This window comes from Argiope bruennichi, chromosome 6 (genome assembly GCF_947563725.1).
Source record: "Argiope bruennichi chromosome 6, qqArgBrue1.1, whole genome shotgun sequence".
NCBI lineage: Eukaryota > Metazoa > Arthropoda > Arachnida > Araneae > Araneidae > Argiope > Argiope bruennichi.
The window spans coordinates 4,457,119-4,476,341 of NC_079156.1; the positions used below are offsets into that span (position 1 = coordinate 4,457,119).

At 32.9% G+C, this 19,223-nt stretch overlaps 1 protein-coding gene across 2 annotated transcripts in view; it reads right to left on the reverse strand.

Moving 5' to 3' along the window:
* LOC129971661 (A disintegrin and metalloproteinase with thrombospondin motifs 7-like) overlaps positions 1-9,685 on the reverse strand; it is a 193,641-nt gene extending 183,956 nt beyond the window's left edge. For both annotated transcript variants that reach the window (XM_056085631.1, XM_056085629.1), the window contains exon 1: positions 9,196-9,685. In XM_056085631.1, coding sequence (XP_055941606.1) covers positions 9,196-9,280 — 85 coding nt within the window. In that variant the 5' untranslated portion in view covers positions 9,281-9,685. The remainder of the gene's footprint in view (positions 1-9,195) is intronic.
* Between the last annotated feature and the right edge of the window lie 9,538 nt (positions 9,686-19,223).

The following is a 19,223-nucleotide window of genomic DNA, read 5'->3' on the forward strand; positions in this document are numbered from 1 at the left end:
CACAGCAGGGGCATCTAATGCTCGCGCAGTATCAAGGCAACTGGAGTTGCTATACACTGCAGTTTTTAGGGGCATGCGGATAGCACTCAAAGCTCATTCATATAAGAGCCATTGTTCGCAAGAGTTAAAACCAGGTGATAACGACGTGCGTGAGGCATTCGCTCTAACTTTTTTGGCACGGATGGAGGCGGAACATCCTATGAACCGATAGTCTCACTTTCACAAGTGCGGTACAGTGAACACCCAAAACTGCCGTATCTTGTCCACGAATCCTCACAAGCTTCAACATTCACCGCATGTTACTGTTTGGATCGGCTTCACTGCGATCTTTTTGATTCGGCCATTTTTCTTTGAAGATCAACAACCTGTTCCGTGACCGCAACACGTTATCAGGATTTATTACAAACTTTTATCATTTCGGAACTTCAGCAACTTTGATGCCTCACTACAACAATATTCGACCAAGATGGCGCTCCTCCTCACATAGTACGTATATTTCAACAATAACTGCGACACCATTTTATTGAGTATCGCATTCTCAATCGTGCGTTTCCTACAAAATGGCCTCCACATTCACCTGACTTAACCCGTTGTGATTTTTGGCTTTGGAGTTACCTCAAAGATAAAGCTTATCGATTAAACATAGGAAATCTGGCGGATTTGAAGAACCAGGTCCTCTTGCACGTACGCAACATCGTTACGTGCTGCTGTGAATCATGTTATAACACGATGTAGTATGTCAGCCCTGAAGCAAGATGAGTGCACTGAAAACCATCTGTGAAACTTTTGTTCGCTGTTTTTGCCGTCTTTCGCTTGTTACTATCATTGAAATTTCTGTAGTAACAAAACTATGTTGTGTAGTAAAGTTTATTACATTTTTACTTCGTATTCTGTCCTTTATTGTTTTTATCATGTTTCGTATGCATTACCTTAAACCGATCGCAGCGCGACATTTCACTTAGTGACCTTTTTGAAACTAACTTTTTTTTTATTGGATCAATCAATTTCCCATTGTTTGAAATGTATATCCACCAAATATGAAGGCGTTACGTCGATTGGTTCGCTCGCCGGGGCGTCCCAAACAGGGATACTTTCATTTGAATCATCGTGTAGTTATCCTAGAGAACGTATCCCTGTATGATACTGACGCACAGTAGTTGCGAAATATTAACTTTTGTCGTGAATGTGGCATGCATCTATCGTGTGTTCGTTCCTAGGGGAGCGATTAATAGAACTTTCTTTAGGTTTTAAACGCGTTTTTATCAACTGATTGAAACCAAAATTTGACACAAAAGTATACTTGTAATTGCAAAATCAGATACTAAATTCAATATATTTAAGTCACTGCATTTTTGAGTTATCGCGTTTAAAAGTTTCTGAAAGTACAGACAGACAGATGGTCAACTCTTTTTTTGGATGTGGCTCAAAATTTGATTGATGTCTACAACTATAGATATAAAATCTGTGGAATGATGACGATTTTATTTTCTATCTACTTTTTTGTAGTTAACTTATATTCGAAGAGCCGGATTTCCTTTGCACAGTTTTTGTTCAAAATTTGATGGAAGTTTACAAATTTGGTGTCAAGAGCATATACTCATTTTCACCCGTGTAGCCCAAAGCGTTTTTGAGATACAAACAAACCGACGTTCTGACAGACATAACGCCAAAAATGTATTTTCCGAACTCAGAAACATCTAAAACGTGGAGACGCGTCAACATTTCGAGTTCGGAATGTTTAACAATTACAAATGCTTTCGTGAATCAGAAAAGTGAAAGAGCCTTTTCGTTGTGAACAGAAAAGAATTTCCCGATGCTCTCGATCCGATGTCGAGCTTTTCTTTTTGAAGAACGTTACACCCTTCCTTTGTCATTAGTGGTAATAGATCGATTCTGTAAGTAGAATTATTTCATTTCCAGAGAAGCATTTGCACGGATAAGCCGAGCGATCGTGGAAACAGCCGCCTCTGATTTCTATTAATACTTCCTAAATGCAGGGACTGAAGGAATAAAGAGACTTTTGATTATTTTCATCTCTCACACTTTTCTTAAACAATTATTAAGAGAATATTTGACACATTTTTTTACTATGCAACCACTGGAAAATGTATAATTCAGCAAAAATTCAAACCCACTTAAGAAGCTTATGCAAGGCCTGAAATGCGCTGCGATTTCTGCTGCTTTCAGAAGGAGATTTAAAAAAAAAATGAGCGTTGATGCGCCGATCTGAATTTTTTGGAAACGAATTCTCCTTTCGGAACGATGCTACTCAGTGTTTTGAAATGTGGCTCATTTTGCAAGGTCTTTGCGACTTATTAAATAAATTTTATTTTAAGGAATAATAAATTTTCATCATTCTATTTTTGAAATTTATGATTCCAAGGTTGCATAATATTTGATAAAAAAAAAAAAACTATTTCATGAAACAACATTCTAACTTCCATAGATCAACAATTGCCAGAAAGGGAAGGAAATTTTATAAGTTTGATAAGAAAGGTATAAGATAATACCGCCATACCCAGCTTTATTAAATAGAAAAAAAAATATTTCGATCTCCCCGTCTTGATTTAATTGGCGGCCTATTATTGTGAGGGAACTTGTTCCAGCTCCGCGCGGACTGAATGGCTCAGCGGTAGAATGCTGCCAAGTTGAGAGGAGCAAGTGTTCTCTTTGACTTTAGCTAACACAAGGTTCATTTACGCGACACTATTTTTTTAAAATAAATTTCTTCAAATTCATATTCAACAGGAAGCATAAAGTCTTCCATTCCTTAATGTTTTCATAAAAATGGACTTACTTCCATAGATTTAATTGTATAAAAATAAAATATCGAGGAGCATGTGACCTAACGCCCATTACAACAACGCAAATGAGACATTGTTTTTAAAGCGCACGCCAATCCTTCCAAATAATTTCTAGGTAAAAAGGAAAAAATAAATCTGTGATCAAATTGAATTTTCATATTACCGCCTACTGTTATAGCACCGTTTGAAATGCTTATTATTTTAAAAATAGGCTCTTAAATGGAATTTCGATATTTATAACTGGCCCAATATAGTCAATGGCTGTAGCGCCAATCAACGAAAAGCAAATCATTCTTCTTGAATTTGTTGGGTTTTCTTTTAGTACGCTGAAAACGATAAAGATCATTTTCTTTCCTGAAAAGAGTCAAAACATTCATTGCCAATAAAAAATCAGGAACGCAAGTAAATGTGGAGCAAGAACTGAAAAAATTTATAAACAATTAGAATCTTCTTTCAAAGCAGCAAGCCTTTTTTTTTTTAATTTTAAATCTTGTCATTTTGCATTAATAAACATGGGATATTCTTAAAATTTCAAAAGTTACAGTTTGCCGTATAGAATTACTATATTATCTTAATTTTTAAGAACAGATTAAAGACTTCTGTCACTAACTTGCAAGATTTTTTCATTTATTACTGCCATATTTTATAATTTTCAGTTTTTAGTATTAAAGCAATTCTTTTTTTGGCTTTATGCCTTATCAAATACCATATAAAAATAATTATTATCTTTCACTGATTGTTATCTTGTTTTGTCAATTTTTATTGCAAAAAGTTAACCCCATTTTCTTTTATGCAACTCATTTTGAAGTTATCTTGGTAGTATTTAGGCAAACTCAACAGTCAATGTAAATTAAATATAATTATAAAACATTATAATATAACATTACATTACATTTCATGCTTGTCATTGAAATGCATTTGTACTCTTTAAAAGTGTGCAGGGTTATAATAATTTAAAACGTAATGATTTTTATGTCGCATTGTAGAATAATTAATGTACGGTACTTTCAGAAGATCCTCTAAACATTAGACAGGGACTTCCAACAAGTGATAGAAAGGATTTTAAGACTGCCCTTGAAGTATAAAATTGTCAATATTCGTCTTGCATTCAACACAAAAGCTCCTCGCTTTTCCTGCATCATTTTCAAAACTAATAAAATACTAATAGATATTCATATCTCAGAGTGACGGTGGATTGAATCGAGCGATATAAGATTAGAATAAAGGATATATTGCCATAGATATCAAAAAGGTGAAAATCAGAAAATAATAATGCGTACTCATATTAAACTTAAAAATAGTCAAATGGTATATTTGGGTTCTTGAAGTCTTTATAAGAACTATCGAGAATAGACAGCCCCAGATGAAACTACGCTCCAGTGAGCAGAACTCCAGTAACTGCGAAGTTCGGAACGAATTTCAGCGCTCTCCTTCGCTTGTTTATTTTCCGTTCCCTTTTTAATCTTTCGTATACGACGTATAGAGAGAGTATTTTAACTTTCAAAAATTCGAAAGAGAGATTTTGACGAATCTCCCCAAGTGCACAAACACATTTCAGGGAAATATCTGTCGACAGTGAACACGATACTTAAATCGTTTTCAATTAAATAGATGAAATTTGGTATAAGGACTTAATACCAATTTTTTTTTTTTTATTTCTGATGAATTTTGATAAAATTCGTTTAAAGGAAGTCAGTCTGTTTAGCCGATTGGATATAAATGAAAAGGATAAAATCAATGAGAGCTAGATAGAACCTATCTAACATCTGTAATGAAGCGACTTATCACATTTTGAGCCAAATCCAACTTGGTACTGAATGTCTCTCAGTCTGTACTTTCAGAAGTGTAATATCTCAAAAACACAATAACTTAAATAGATCAAATTTGTTATACGATTCTGAAATGGCAATTCTGTGTTAAATTTTGATTTCAATCGGCTTGGAAAATACACGCCCAAGACACAGACTTCCCTTTATTAGAAAATATGAGAGAAAATACTTGGCAGATCATTCCGGCTGGTTTCTTTTCTTTTTTTTTCTTTTATTATTATTATTATTATTCATTTTCTTTGATCAGAATGCGAAAGTAAGCAACTAAGAAAAAAAAATGAAAATACGAACTCAAAACATTTTAATCGAAGGTATCAAAAATTTTTATCACACCTCTGCAGTCTCAATAGATGATTTGATGTTACTTTTTACTAAAACATAATAAAAACTAATACAAAACTTTGAAAATAAAATATTGTTCAGTGTTGTACTATTTCTCGGAGATGTTCTCTCGGATGAATGAAATTTTCTTTACCTTCACTGCAAAGACGATAGTTGCAACTGATAAATTTAAGCAGTGCATTCATTATTTCTTTTCAATCATGACAATTTCAAACTGTACCTACTATTAGACGCCTATTTATATTAGGCAGTTTTTCTGTATTCAATAAATTTTCCAGTTTTACAAAAATTGTCTTTATTTAAATTTGAGACACTTTATTAAACTCAGAAATGGCCACATCTTGCAGGTAAAAGCGTGAAAGTTTGTGATGAAAGGGGAAGAAGCATTTGATACTCTTTGATACCCTATGGGGCCACATAAAAATTCTCACCACAACATTAGAAAAAGTGAGAAATGTGTCGGTTCGCCAAATAATTTATTAAAAATAACGATATTCAAAAGACTTGAGCTTTGCTACATAAAAAAACTTCCATAAAATTATCCACAAGATTCTTTGATATACTATTAAACAGAAGCGACGACATTATTAAAGAAATGAACCATACATCCTCATGCTTTCGAAAAATATCGTCGATAAAGAACCATTTTAGCTTCTCCCTCCGACATGACTCTGGAGCGATTTTGTCAATAGCACCGTAAGTAAAATTCAGCTGTTATTTATCTCTCTCGAAATGTTATTGATATTTACTATATTACTGCTCAATGTCATTGCTAGTTGCCGTCATAATGCACAACCATTCGCTAAGTCATCTCACTGCTATATCATATCATATCTGTTATACTCAGAGGTTAAGAACGTCGAATTCAGAAACTCCGTGACCCAACCCTTCATTCGACGAATCATATAAAAAAATGACTGTTAATCCCCAATGAATCGTCTGAAAACTTACGTGGGAATTTCACACAATGACCCGTCCATATGTCCTCACATAATTACCCTTCGACCGCTAACTACTCTCAAGTTGAAGCGATTCGCGTGCAGTAGGCTGAAACGATTGCTGCGGCCTGAACTGGTGACGTGCATCGGGCGCATATATGCGCCCATGGCAGTCAAAGGGTTAATGGAACTTATAGTAAAAAAAAAATGTAATATTTAAACTATAAATGCCTATTCCACTTTTTTGGAAGACACGGTATAGAGAAAAATAAAATACATAAGTAGTTTGTTAAAAATAATATACGCAAGTAGTTTGCAAGTTGCTAAAATACAAACTATTCGGAAGATTTTCTCCAAATTTTGTTCTCATATATTAGGAAACATAATTAAGATATCATGACCATTCATTCAATAGTTCATTTTTAATTTATTAAAAATCTCTGTTTCATAAAAGAAAATAGGAATTTAGCGTCACTCCTCCTATTGAATACTCTTCAGAGATTCGCGATCATGAGATTCATTAGGTTTCCAGTTGCCACTTCCAATGTTTAGTCGAATTTTCAGAAACTGGTGGAAATCGTCAGTTTCTAAAAACTCTTTGGTACAGTTAAATTTTGTTAAAGTGCCAGATTTAAAAATAGTACGAGACAAATGGTGTTCGCACTTTAATTAAAATAAAATTTTAGCCGATAAAATAACTATGTCTATATAATAAGATATTTCACACAGTTGTTATTTTTTTCAATAAAATGCGGTATAAAATTATTTTTATTCCACGCAAGGTCTAGTATAAAATAAAATGATATTCTAAGCTTTTTGTACAAATAATAAATGAAACAACAGGTTTCTCTCTCCATCCCGACTACATCGAGCTCAAGAAGATTTACTTATTTTCATAGTAAAAAAAAAAAACTTTCGATGTTTGAGTCTTCTTATTATTCCATTCGTTGTGTTTCCCCATTCTTCTGAAAACAGTCTCAGCAGGAAAAGAGAAGGAAACAGCCAGAAAGAAAAATAGGAAGTGGGAATGTTTTTTTTTTTTTTTTTTTTTTTCCTCCTAATGATGTTATTTTTTTTTTTATTATTATTATTTATTTCAACTAAAATTGCTTGATTCGAAAAATCCGAACAGGTGATTAAATAAAATGATTGATTTAAATTTTTTAAAATTTTAATGCTTTCTTTATGTATAATATACTTTTTTTATTATTTACTAGAGAAAAATCTTACAAAGGAAAAAAAAAAAAAACTTCTAGCTTAGTGATTCTTTTTCCAACTCAATCAAAATAACTTCGCAAGTAATATAGAAATGAAAATAAAAATCTGCTAATACAAAAATAATTTTATTGTAGTAAATGCTACACTCGTTTAAGTGATTTAATCACAATTTATTGATATGGGTAAGTGATCATGGAAATTCCGACTCCTGATTTATAAGAAATTCAAAGAAGACTCCTTTAAAGTATTGAAAGCGCAATTTAGCGCTGGCTGGTTTGGGAATTGTTAAGCTATATGATCAATCGCCAAAAAATTATTAGCACAATTTTTAAAATGTGATTTCATTAATGTATTAAAAAGTAAACATTTTGAAGTTAATTTTTTTTTAAAGTTTTTGACTTATTAGTCGTTATTAAAGTTATTCTGGTGTTTGAAATCAGTTTTTTTTTTAATTTTTTTATTTTTATTTATCCTTTTACAGTAAATTTGGCAATCGAAAATTTTAATAAATCAATTGAATAAATTGATAATTAAGTTCTAAAAATATTGTTATCGAGGAAACCAGATTTCTAAATGAGCAGATATCAAAAACGGAAAAATTATTACAAAACTCCAAGTATTCAAACGGAGAAAAAAAATCCAAGTTAAATAAGAGTCTATGAAAATAAAGAAATAGCTCTTTAAAATTTCTAAGTTTAACGTCTAACAAGTAGATGCAAATTATATACGAAAAACATATACCTATTTGCTTACTATTGGCAAGTTATGTCCAACAAGTTAATTCGATCGGAAATGAAGAATTTTTCTTTTTATTCCTTTAATTTATTTACTCTTTTTACTCTTTTAAATTTATGAGACATTTTTCATTTCATTTGATTTTCTAAATAAGAACAAAAGAATCAGAATTGGTTACCAGATTATTTTTTTAAATAAATGAATCGTTTTATAAAAATTGGCTTCAAAAGAATGAAGTTATCTTCTGTTGATAAAACAGTCCCTGATATAAATTAAACACACTAACTAATTAAAATCGTCTCAGAGATTAGTGAAATCTCCTCTAGCTACTTAATGATTGAAGCAACTTTCCAATGAGATGAATTGTAATTACTTCTACTGTTATTGCTGTCCCTTAATTAATTACTTTTAATTATATGATAGAATAATTGATGGCGATTTATGAATTCTTAAATAATATAATTTGATAATTTTGAATATTATTCTTTTAATAGATATCTGTACTCTACAATTTTTTCATTAAAAATGCTCTTTAAATTCGATTGAAATATATATTTAAAAATGACTACTTTTCACAAATTTTAATAATTTGTCATTATTAGAAGAAACAGAAATTCATTTATAAGTGAAATTGTACATTTTCATCAATAATTTTGATTTTTATTTGGAAATACGATAAAATTGAAAAAGTCTTTATGGACATATATGTTTGAGTTTCCCAATGACTATCAATATCTTTTGATTGAACAAGCACGCTCTTTAAATATTTTTGAAATTATGAATAACAAGCGCTCGTAAAAATATTTTTACGAAATGTTTAATTATTTTGACTATTAATGCCCCACGATTCTATTAGAAAAGCAATTGTTCGGTTCATCTCTCATGACATCGCAAATTCACTTTCCATTTGCCTTATAAACTACATAGATATTTGGCAGAATTCTTTTCTTTAGCTTTAGTTTAAAAAGATAAGTTTTTGAATTTTGATAAATATTATTTTTGTGTGATAATACAATATCTTCGGAAATTATCACAATAAACCAAAAATTCCGTTAAACTTTAAGCAATAATTTTTTTAAAAAAAATTGCTCCAAGGGGCACATTTCTACCATCCAAAGTATATATGTGCCAAATTTGGTAGCAATAGGTTATATGATCTGGACCAACACATTCTCACAGACACACACACGTTCTTTTATATTATTAATAAAGATATAGAAAAATACATGTATCAGAAAAAAAAAATTATATCTTTCAGTTTTGATCATTTCAAAAGCGAAATTTTAATAATTGCGTCAGGAATAAAGCAAATGGCAAGACATTACTCACCTTGTCTTCTGCTCCTGTGAATACTGCCGTCGACAAAATAGCAGAAGACAAAAAATGTCATCAAAACAGCGGAGGGCAATTCCATTTCTCTGCGTCCAGTAGATCGCTTCTATTTATTTTCTTTCCCAGACGAACGGGCGAGGGAGGAAATCATCTGCCAATTGATGCGACTCCGTTCGTCGAGCATAAATTTTCATGGAAAGCAAATATCACCTGCGCCCGGAGCACAAGGGGTTCAGAGAAGTGGTCACGATCATTTTAAAATGGATGGAATCGGGTATGTTGGTGAAAAGCTCGAATAAACTCGTGAATTCTCATTTGAAGAAGAGCACTGGTTAATAAATAATAAATTGTAGAAAATGAGTGAGTCGAAGAAAGCTATTCTTCGCGAAGTGGTCCGGCAAGCTGAATGAAAGTAGAAATAGGAACTCGCGGTCCGAGGTGAAAAGTCGTCTGCTCGTTCTCGGAGAACAAATTCATAGCCGGTGGCAGCACCACATCTTCTGTCGGAAGGCAGCGCCAGTAGCGGTTTTTTACCCGTGTTCGAAAGGGTTTTTATTTTTACTTTTTCTGCTTTCTTTCCTTTTGCAAGCTCTTGAATTTCTTCTTATTTCGGAGGGATTTCTTCGAAGGATGACTCAGAGGTTTGCGCGGTGTTCAGATAGGTAAAATGACTGGCGGTTCAGCCTCACGTATGCTGCAAAAAATCAGTAATGCAGCCCATCATAAGTCAAATTTTGAATTTTTAAAATTTATTTGAAAATCTAGTTATTAGCCAATAAAACTAGTTATAAGATTATTATTCTTATTTTGTTTGAGTGGGTAATATTAATTTTAAAAAATGTGGCTAAATATTTGCTAGATTTTAATTCATTTTAATTAAAAATCTTTTAAGTTGTTTTATTATATATCTGGTGGTCTTTATTTTTATTTAAAAAGAGTTTATGGTTTGTAAAAGTGTGAAATTGAACATGAGAGCGAAAAAGTGCATGTGAGATTGAAATAATCATGGTTGTAGGAATGTTATTTAAATGTATTTTTACGAGAAAAATTTATAATGCAACTAGCAGTACCCGCACAGCGTTGCCCGTGGCATAAAATCGAAGAGGAAAAATTAGCTTCAGACTTAAGTCTAGTCTCCAACCGACATGACAAGGGAATGTCAAATCGGGTGGAGGCTAGACTTAAGCGTCATGCGAAATCAAAAAGATATTTAGAAATCATCAAAAATAACTACAAAACAATTTTTTATAGCACATATTCAGAAATATTTAGGGCTAAGCTTTGATATACAGTATTTTGGACTTTGCGAGGTATGAAATTTTTCGGTGTCGCTTTGTTTGGAGTTACATGGCCGTCATTTTTTTAAGTTACTGTATGCTACTGTATTTCGATCTTTCCTGTCCATTTCCCTTGATTTTTTCCTGCTGCACATACTTCTTCTGCTTACTTTCGTTATTTCCGATTAAATTTTTTTTGCATGCATTTTATTTTACTGCATTTATTGACTTTTTTTTTTCTATATTTCCGCTAATTTGCTGCAGCGTTCCTTGGAACCTTTAGATTGGAAACGCTATTGCTGCCGTTCGCGCCAACATTCAGCCATTTCGCTAAAATTTGGTGATAAACATTTTGAGTGAAAATGACTGTATATCAATACTGTTCCATATTTAGACTGTAAAAAGCGTTTCAATTTTCCCTTGCAAACAACACATGCCTTTCATCTTTCCATTTTAAAGCTGGACTAAGCTTTGATATACAATCATTTTGCGCCTTGCGAGGTTGGCAATTTTTCGGTGTCGTTTTTGCTACCGTTACCCTATTGCTACCGTTTTTGCCACATTCGGCAATTTCGCTAAAATTTGGCGATAAATTATTTTTTTATGAAAATGACTGTATATCAAAGCTGTTCCTAAAGCTGAACAATATGGACAGAATATAGAAATTGTTCCTATTGAAACCGAGGCATCATTTCTGTAATCCACACATGGATCGAAATGCAGAGCGGTGTACTCCTTTTCGGCCCAAATATCAGGAACGTTTGTTCTTTCACTTCTTCTCCTGTGTCTCAAATTTAAAAGTCTTTCTCTGTCAGCAGACAGGCGAGATTCATTCTGTCTCTGTAATTCAATCGCAGTGCGATTTAAAGAGAGACGGTTACTTCGCTCAGCAGAAAATTCTCTTTTGAAGAAAGTGTGGACATTCTTTCGCTGATATTCGCTAACATAACGTTTCTTTCCTCTACATTTTCATTATCGCGCAACAAACGAAGCGTTTGGGCATTTAATGTGTTCCGGCCAAGGGTGAATTTCCTTCTTTTGTGGATAGTGAGATTTGAATCGCAGTTTAAAATCAGACGTAAACAAAGAAATGTATCGCATATGAATAGCACAGTTCTTGCTATTTCACATGCGAAGTTTGAGATTTCCGCTCAAGCGCGGATAAATGCAAAGCACAGACACGGCTGCTTTACACATGCGCGAATCGTAGTATGAAAATAATTAAAATCGCAAGTATAAAACTCCTTTTTTTATTTTGATATGACTTCAATATACTAAAATCTTCCCCATTAAATGCCCCACAAAATGGTACAAATATCTCCAAAATTAGTTAAGTATTTCTCGAGTTTTTAGGGTTGCAACATGCAGACGCTTTTATGTGACTTCATTTTATACTATGTATAGATAGATATTAATTTAACTATTTTTTACTCGTTGTTAACTGTCATTCATTTTTTAAAAATTTATTTTTCAGTTTTGGGTTCTAGAAATATTTGAGAGAAAATGTTTAAAATCGTGCTTCTAGTATTTTTGGAATTGCATTTTTTGACTACACGATTTTCTTTTCAGATGCTTTATAGCACCAAAGTGCATGGTCACCTCAAAACTTTCTCGCATACTTTCTAATCAAAATGTTAGCCCAGAGGAAGCTGTAATAGTATTTGCATATAATGGTTAAGAATATTAATCTTTGTCATGAATTTACTGTTTTCTTTCTGAATAAATCGTGTGACCCTTAGCGAGCTTTTCGTAAATTAATCCCTGGCACACGGTTAACAATATCCGGATATCGAATTTGTGTTTTAGACTCGTTTTCCCCAACCAATTGAAACAAAAATGTGACACAGAACTATACTGGTCGTCACAAAATCACTTATCAAATCTGATATATTTATATCATAGCATTGTTTAGCTATGGCGCTTTCATGTTTCTGAAAGTACAGAACGACAGAATTTCAACCTCATGTTTGATTTGGCTCAACATTTGATGGGTGTCTACATTATTGATGATAAACATGCGTGTCGAATTTCATCTATCTGACTCTCTTCAGTTTGTAATGATCGTGTTAAATTATATTCAAACAGCTGGATATGCAGATTCCCTCTCAACGGATTTTGCTCAATACTTGATAGAAATCAACAAATTCAGAATAAAATATTCATAATTCCGTGGCTCAAAGTCAAAATATCGAGTTCGAATTTTTTTTTTTTTTTTTTTTTTTTGATGATTGCAATACTTTCATGTGCGAGAAATCAAAAAAGCGCCCATCGCCAATGCGCAGTTTCTTGAGGAATTTTCCCAAAACACGGTGTACTATTTGTTTCCCTTCCTTTTCCCTCAAGACTAAAAGATCTGAAAGCGATTGCTTTGGGTTGTTAATGGATTAAGATATAGCGTGCAAAATAAAATAGCTATATTTATATGCTTAAAAGATTGGAATACTCTACTTCTAAAGTGTCAGTGAACGAACCACCTCTGTGTCTTCGGTTGTGCTCACACGTGTTGTTAGGGCGATGGATCCAATGTACGGAAAGTGGAAAAAAATACAACAAAATCAAAATTTTATTGATAAAAAGGCATATGATAACATACTTATTTTAATTACTGTCTGAGAACTGAATCTAAATAAATTGTTTGCAGTAATTAAATGCATTCTCTAAAACTCCCATATAAGAATGTCACAGAGATGATAAGTTTTTATGAATGGATACTTAAATATTTGCAAGTAATAAAAATCAAAATAATGCATTATACGACTTGTTAATTTTCAGAGCTTATGGATTAGAAGATTATTATCAATTTTAATAAGATGGTGGAATTCTGCAGTTTCGGACAGCCGTTCCATTTGGAAGAAGGGGAATTTTTCGTAAATTTGTTGTGTTTTTATATTATGAATTCTCCTTTGTTGAATGGATATTCGTTTGATGAGCGCATTCTGTTCACTGGCGCTGATTCTATTGTTATTCTTAAGATGTAGGAAAATTCAGTCCAGGATAATTTGGGCTATTTGGAGCTAGCCTCCTGATCCCTACTGGCATAAAATATTGTACGCTATCTCCGTAATACTGTTTGATATTCTAGATGTCTCACGATATCGTAACGATATTATTGCACATTTTGTTCAAAACTGTAAATTGAGATGAAGCTGCGTTCTTGACCGAAGCTTTACAGCGGTCGCCATATTGTTGGAAGAAGACTCAATGCTTTTCCATCCCCATATGTTTCGCAAACGCATCCTTTTGGAACAGAAATAAGGTTGGTCTTCGTACTAGTGCACATCTTCACAGCACCTTCAGTTGCAGTTTTTTCATTTCTAAAAGTTAGATGCACTGCTTTGGATTTAAAAGGAAATTTTCCGTCTTAGTGCGAATTTCTGTACCCTTGCATTACGCTACTTTAGATATAAGTGCTGCTACATCAACCTTCATTTCGAGTCAGATTGCTGCTGATGGCTTCCTTTATTTGATTAACGAAGAACTGAAGATTTTTTAAAACTGATTGCGGTTATCGGAAGTTTTTTGTACTTGATAAAAGTACAAAACACCACCGGATAACCGCACACCTTCACAGATGTGTCTGTTGCCAATTCAACGATGTTCAAAGGAATTTCAATTCCAGCATAGTAATAAAAAGTCATACGGATTTCCACTTTTAAAAATTCATTGTGAAAATTTTATTTCATAGTACGTGGATGGCATTTCTTAGGAAATTTGGTCTCAGTAACTCCTCCAGCTTGTTATTCATTTGTATCATGGCCTTGAGACGTTGCAACTCACGGCCTTTTCGGCAGATGATTGCGATTCCTTTTGAGTTCTTTGCAACAAAGATGACTCAACAAAACTGTGAGCTAGAAGGAGGAAATCTGGTCTTCACACTAAATTTGTAGATTTCTATCAAATTTTGTGCAAAATCCATTCAGAAGAAGTCTGTCTGTCCAACTATTTAAAAAATAAGTTAACGCAATGAATGCTAAACGAAGATCGATAAAATTCAGTAAAAACATATAGGGTAGAAGCCTACCAAATTTTGTGCCAAATTCAATGAAGCGTCCGGCAGTTTGTCGGTCTGTGCTTCAAGAATCATGTGAAAGCGATAACTCAGACACGCAATGACACAAATATTTCAAATTTAGTACTGGATTTTGTGACCACAATTGTAGTTCTATGTCAAATTTTGGTTTAAATCGGTCGAGAAAAAATGCGTCTAAAACACAAATTCGATTTTTGAATATTATTAATCAAATGTTAGGGATTAATCGCCAAAAAACTCGTCAAGTATCATATGATGGATTCATTAAAAAAAAAGTGTAATTCTCTCCAAAAGTTAGTATTTCACCACTATTGTACACCAGTGCTGTGGAAAATTCTCTGGGGGAACACCTTCATTACTGAGTACGCGAAGAAGTTTTCGAGAAATCAGTTCCACTGGCTTAAATTTTTACTCAGAATTTTCGTTAAATATGATTCTTTCTGATAGGGACCAATTGCACCAAAAAGTTGCTGCTCAAATGAAACTGGTAAAAGCGGGATGTGAACATATTTTTTGTTTTAATCGATTAATAGAAGAAATATTTCGTAAAATTTCATTTAAAATAAATTAGTTGACTTTTTCAAAAATATATTTATTTTACTTAAATATATTTTTGGCAGATCTAAAAAATAATTACTTTTTTCCTAACCGCAATACTTTTTTATTAATCAACAAAAATGCTTGAAGCTGTGGAATGGAACAAATTGTAACTATAATTCTCGGGACAAAATGGATAGCATTATAGATTGTGAGATTTATCTTTATGTACATTTGATTCATTTAGTTCGATTTTTGATTTAAATATTAGCATACCCTCAAAGATCAGATCTTTCTCTATGAATGAATTCACCTCGGAAAGAGTTTAACAAAGGCTCAAAGACTAAAAAAAAAATCTCTCTTCCTAAGAGACGCATCTAAAAAAGAAACAATGGGAAAAGAATATGGAATGAGAAAAGAAGAAAAGGTAAAGGAAAATGACAAATTTTAGGAAAAAAATGTCCAGAACAGAAAATAAATTTTAAAAAGAATGAAGAGGATTTTGAACTAACATACAGATTCTGAAAAAGAAAAATGGTTTCGCTCTAGCTTGTGGAGATGTGTATAGTAATTTTACATTGACATACAGTCTTGAAGCAATATTGAGGTTATTTTGGGACAGAACACATAATTTTAAACAACATTCAAATGACAAGGAAAGGACTTGAACTGGTACGTCATTATTAACCTTCCACGCCACACAAGCTGGAATATATTTGACCCTAATGTATTAAGTGTACACGAAACCAGCTTAGACGGTCGTTCTTTCGTAAAATCGGTTTGGAACCAGGGACACACCAACCTCGACGCCAAAACATTAAAAACAAGACACCGTGGCCTGAGCTTCCCGCGATGGAAAGCGGGTTCAGTGCTTAACTTGAAAAAGGTGCTTTCTGTTACGTGCGATAGGAGGAGCTTGCGTTAGCTGCAACTCTGATGCAGACTGGCTTTTTATGTTAATTGGTTAAATAATGTGTCCTATTAATTTTCTGTAAATCACTTGATAACTATTATAGTCACTCTTCTAAATGATAATTATTATCAAATATCTCTTCATCGTAATTAATAAAATATTGGATAAGATAAAGTAATTTTAAATATTGTTTTTATTGTTACAACTTGCTCCACAATATAAGGGCAAGTTGTAACAGCTTAGAAGTTATGGAAGAATATTTCTAGAACTAAGATTAAAAAGAGAAAAAAAACTGTTGAATTTTTTATGCATATTAAGAATGAATTAAGCAGTGAAAAAGAAGTTATAATCAAGGAAACCCAAATATATTAAAAGATGCAGGCATTTTTCCAAAAATTGTTACAATAGACCCTGTCTCCTGTACCTCTTAATTATGGCATATTTTGACATTTCAACAGAATGCAAAGCTCACAAAAGAGGAGGAATGGATTTTAGTGAACCCTTTTCTTTCCTCTGTTAAATATATTTCGCATTTATGCTCACAAAATTGTATCTGTGAGCTATCGTAAGCATTGATCCCTAAAAAGTCATTTGAATGAATGATGCCAAGATTCTTGAAAACACAGACTTGATTCCCTAAAATTTAACGTGGAAAACATGATATACAGTAACTGACTAATTATTAGCATGTGCTAGTGTTCATAAAAGTTTTGGAACTTCGCAAATACATATTTTCGATTACGTCAAATTTGAGGATCTGGCTCTCAGATTTGAAGCAGAAAACAGAAAAATGCTGTAAATATTTGTGTAAAAGTGATTTAAAAGCATTAAATAATATGGCTTTTTAGATAGACTAGAAATTGAAATTTTATATTATTTGGAAGGAGAGAAAATAATTTTTTTGAATTGTTAAGAATAAAAGAATTGCTTTTTAAGGAATTGGAGCTTAAAATAAATATTTGAGTTCAGACGCTGGAAAGCCTTTTGAAAGAGGTTGGATGCAAGAAGTGAAAGAAAGTAACGAAATTGTATGTATGTTACTGGAAAAATGTGATTTCGTCTGAGCGTTCTATAAAATATCTAGACAATTTTAAATAAAATCTAAAACTACCGATATTTCACATATTTCTTTCGCATTCTCTACAAGGACAAATCGGCAAAATATGAAACATATCGTCGATTCGTTTCGAATATCTCATAGTAAAACACGTTACTTTAACGCTTGCTTTAGCCTCTGAATTTGACATGTGCATTTTAAACTTTGTTCTTTTGTAGCTTGTGCGTTTTTCCCTAAATAAAGGCCTTACCATGGCCTCCTTGTCAAACTTTGGTTAAATAGCGTTAATGATTCAATAAAATGCCCAGGTATTACATACAGCATTTAATATATTACACATTTTAATTCAAAAATGCCTTCTATAAAAAGAGGAAGTTTCATACATTGCCGATAGCATGCACCCTCATTGCACAAGCCCTGAAAGCAGTTGTTTGAAACTATCATATTTGAAACTAATTTCAAATTACATAGAGAAAAAAGTTACAGTTAATAAATTAAAATGTTAAAAAAGATATTATGTAGGAAAAAAAATACGCTTAAACCGCTTGTAAAATGAGTGAGCGCCTCCTGGCACCGATTCATTCCCAACCAACTAAATGAGACTAAACGCACTTTATAAGAAAATGATTACTGATGATAACTCACACAGAACTTTAAGCAATTTTAACATTAGTGTGAATGTGATACAGTAAAATAATCCCATCCTTTTATAAAATTCTAGGACAAATACAGACATTCTGTCTCCGCTGGATGCCACTATGAATCAGTTTTTAAGGCATTTGGAAAGGACAATCAGGAGAGCAAGGGTCACTTATTTGTACTCGCCTTGAACGAACGTCACGGCGAAATGGGCGAAAAGGGCTTCAGCTCGTAAGAGGGTTTCTCTCTTCGAGAATACCGGACTAAAACGAGCTGGTTATAAATTGTTCTATCAAGTAAGGAATCTACGCGTAGTAAAATAAAGAATAATTTATAATTCCCATTGATGGCGGTAACAAATCTGTCATTTCTGACTCTTCCGCTTAAGCCTACATTTTCACGTTTAATCCTTTATAAGAATTCAGTTTAATTCTTTAAAATATTACCTTCGTATGTTTTTCGTGCAATCACATTCGACATTATAAAAATTATCTTAATATGTGTGCAAAATTACTATTCTAGAATTTTTTTTTTTTCTTTTTTCTTAATAATTTTTGAAAACATACAATACATTACAGAACAAATATTTATGGATTACGAGAAAATATTAATAAGAGCGAGATATTTATTATAAAAATAATATCTTTAATGGTATAGATGTAGCAGGAAATTAACATTTATGAAACATCAAACGATCTCGCATTTTTCGCACCTTTCTTCACCTTCTGCCCCGTATTCTGTCCTACCACTTGCCTGCCTATTTAGTGGCGTAATCAAAGGTTGAAAAAAAAGTCCTTGTACTTTTTCGTGCAATGACTTTTCATGCAAATTACTTACAAGCGAGTTCTCGCCATTTAAGATTTAAATGAAGATACTGAGATCATATTAATTTTATTTATCCATGAAATAAGCTAATGTAATGAATGTAATCTAAGATTGATTTAGCTTTTGAGTCAAGTCAAGTTTTGAAGGAACACAAGGAACAACTTCGGAATGAAAGCTCGAATTGTAGAGACGTCTGAGCAGAGCTACCCCCCCCCCGCTACAACGAACACGCGATACCGGTGTGGGGCACAACCCCCGATAGACAAGGCCTCTGCGGGTTTCCGTGACGTCACAACGAGACGGCACACTCCATTCCCTTAACGTCAAGTCTCTGCCACAACTCCCGATAGACAAGGCCTCTGCGGGTTTTCGTGACGTCACAACGAGACGGCACACTCCATTCCCTTAACGTCAAGTCTCTGCGCGCTAGAGAGTGAAGAGAAATTACTTTTCACTTGTTAATATCATTTCATATACTTCCATATCATGCAATTCAACACACATATATTGTAGAATTCATTAATAATTAAAATGCAGTCGCTTTCCACATCACCCTGGAGGTACGGTGCTTGGTATGCATTACCTTTTTTGCATTAAGTGCAGGGCAGGTTTCCCAGTAGGTGTATCTCCCTTAGATTTAAAACTATTATCTTCATTCACTACATCATTAAAAATTATATCTGTTGCAAAATATTTTTGATTAGAAAATTTCAAAATTTCTTCTTCATATATGGTACATAAATTTTT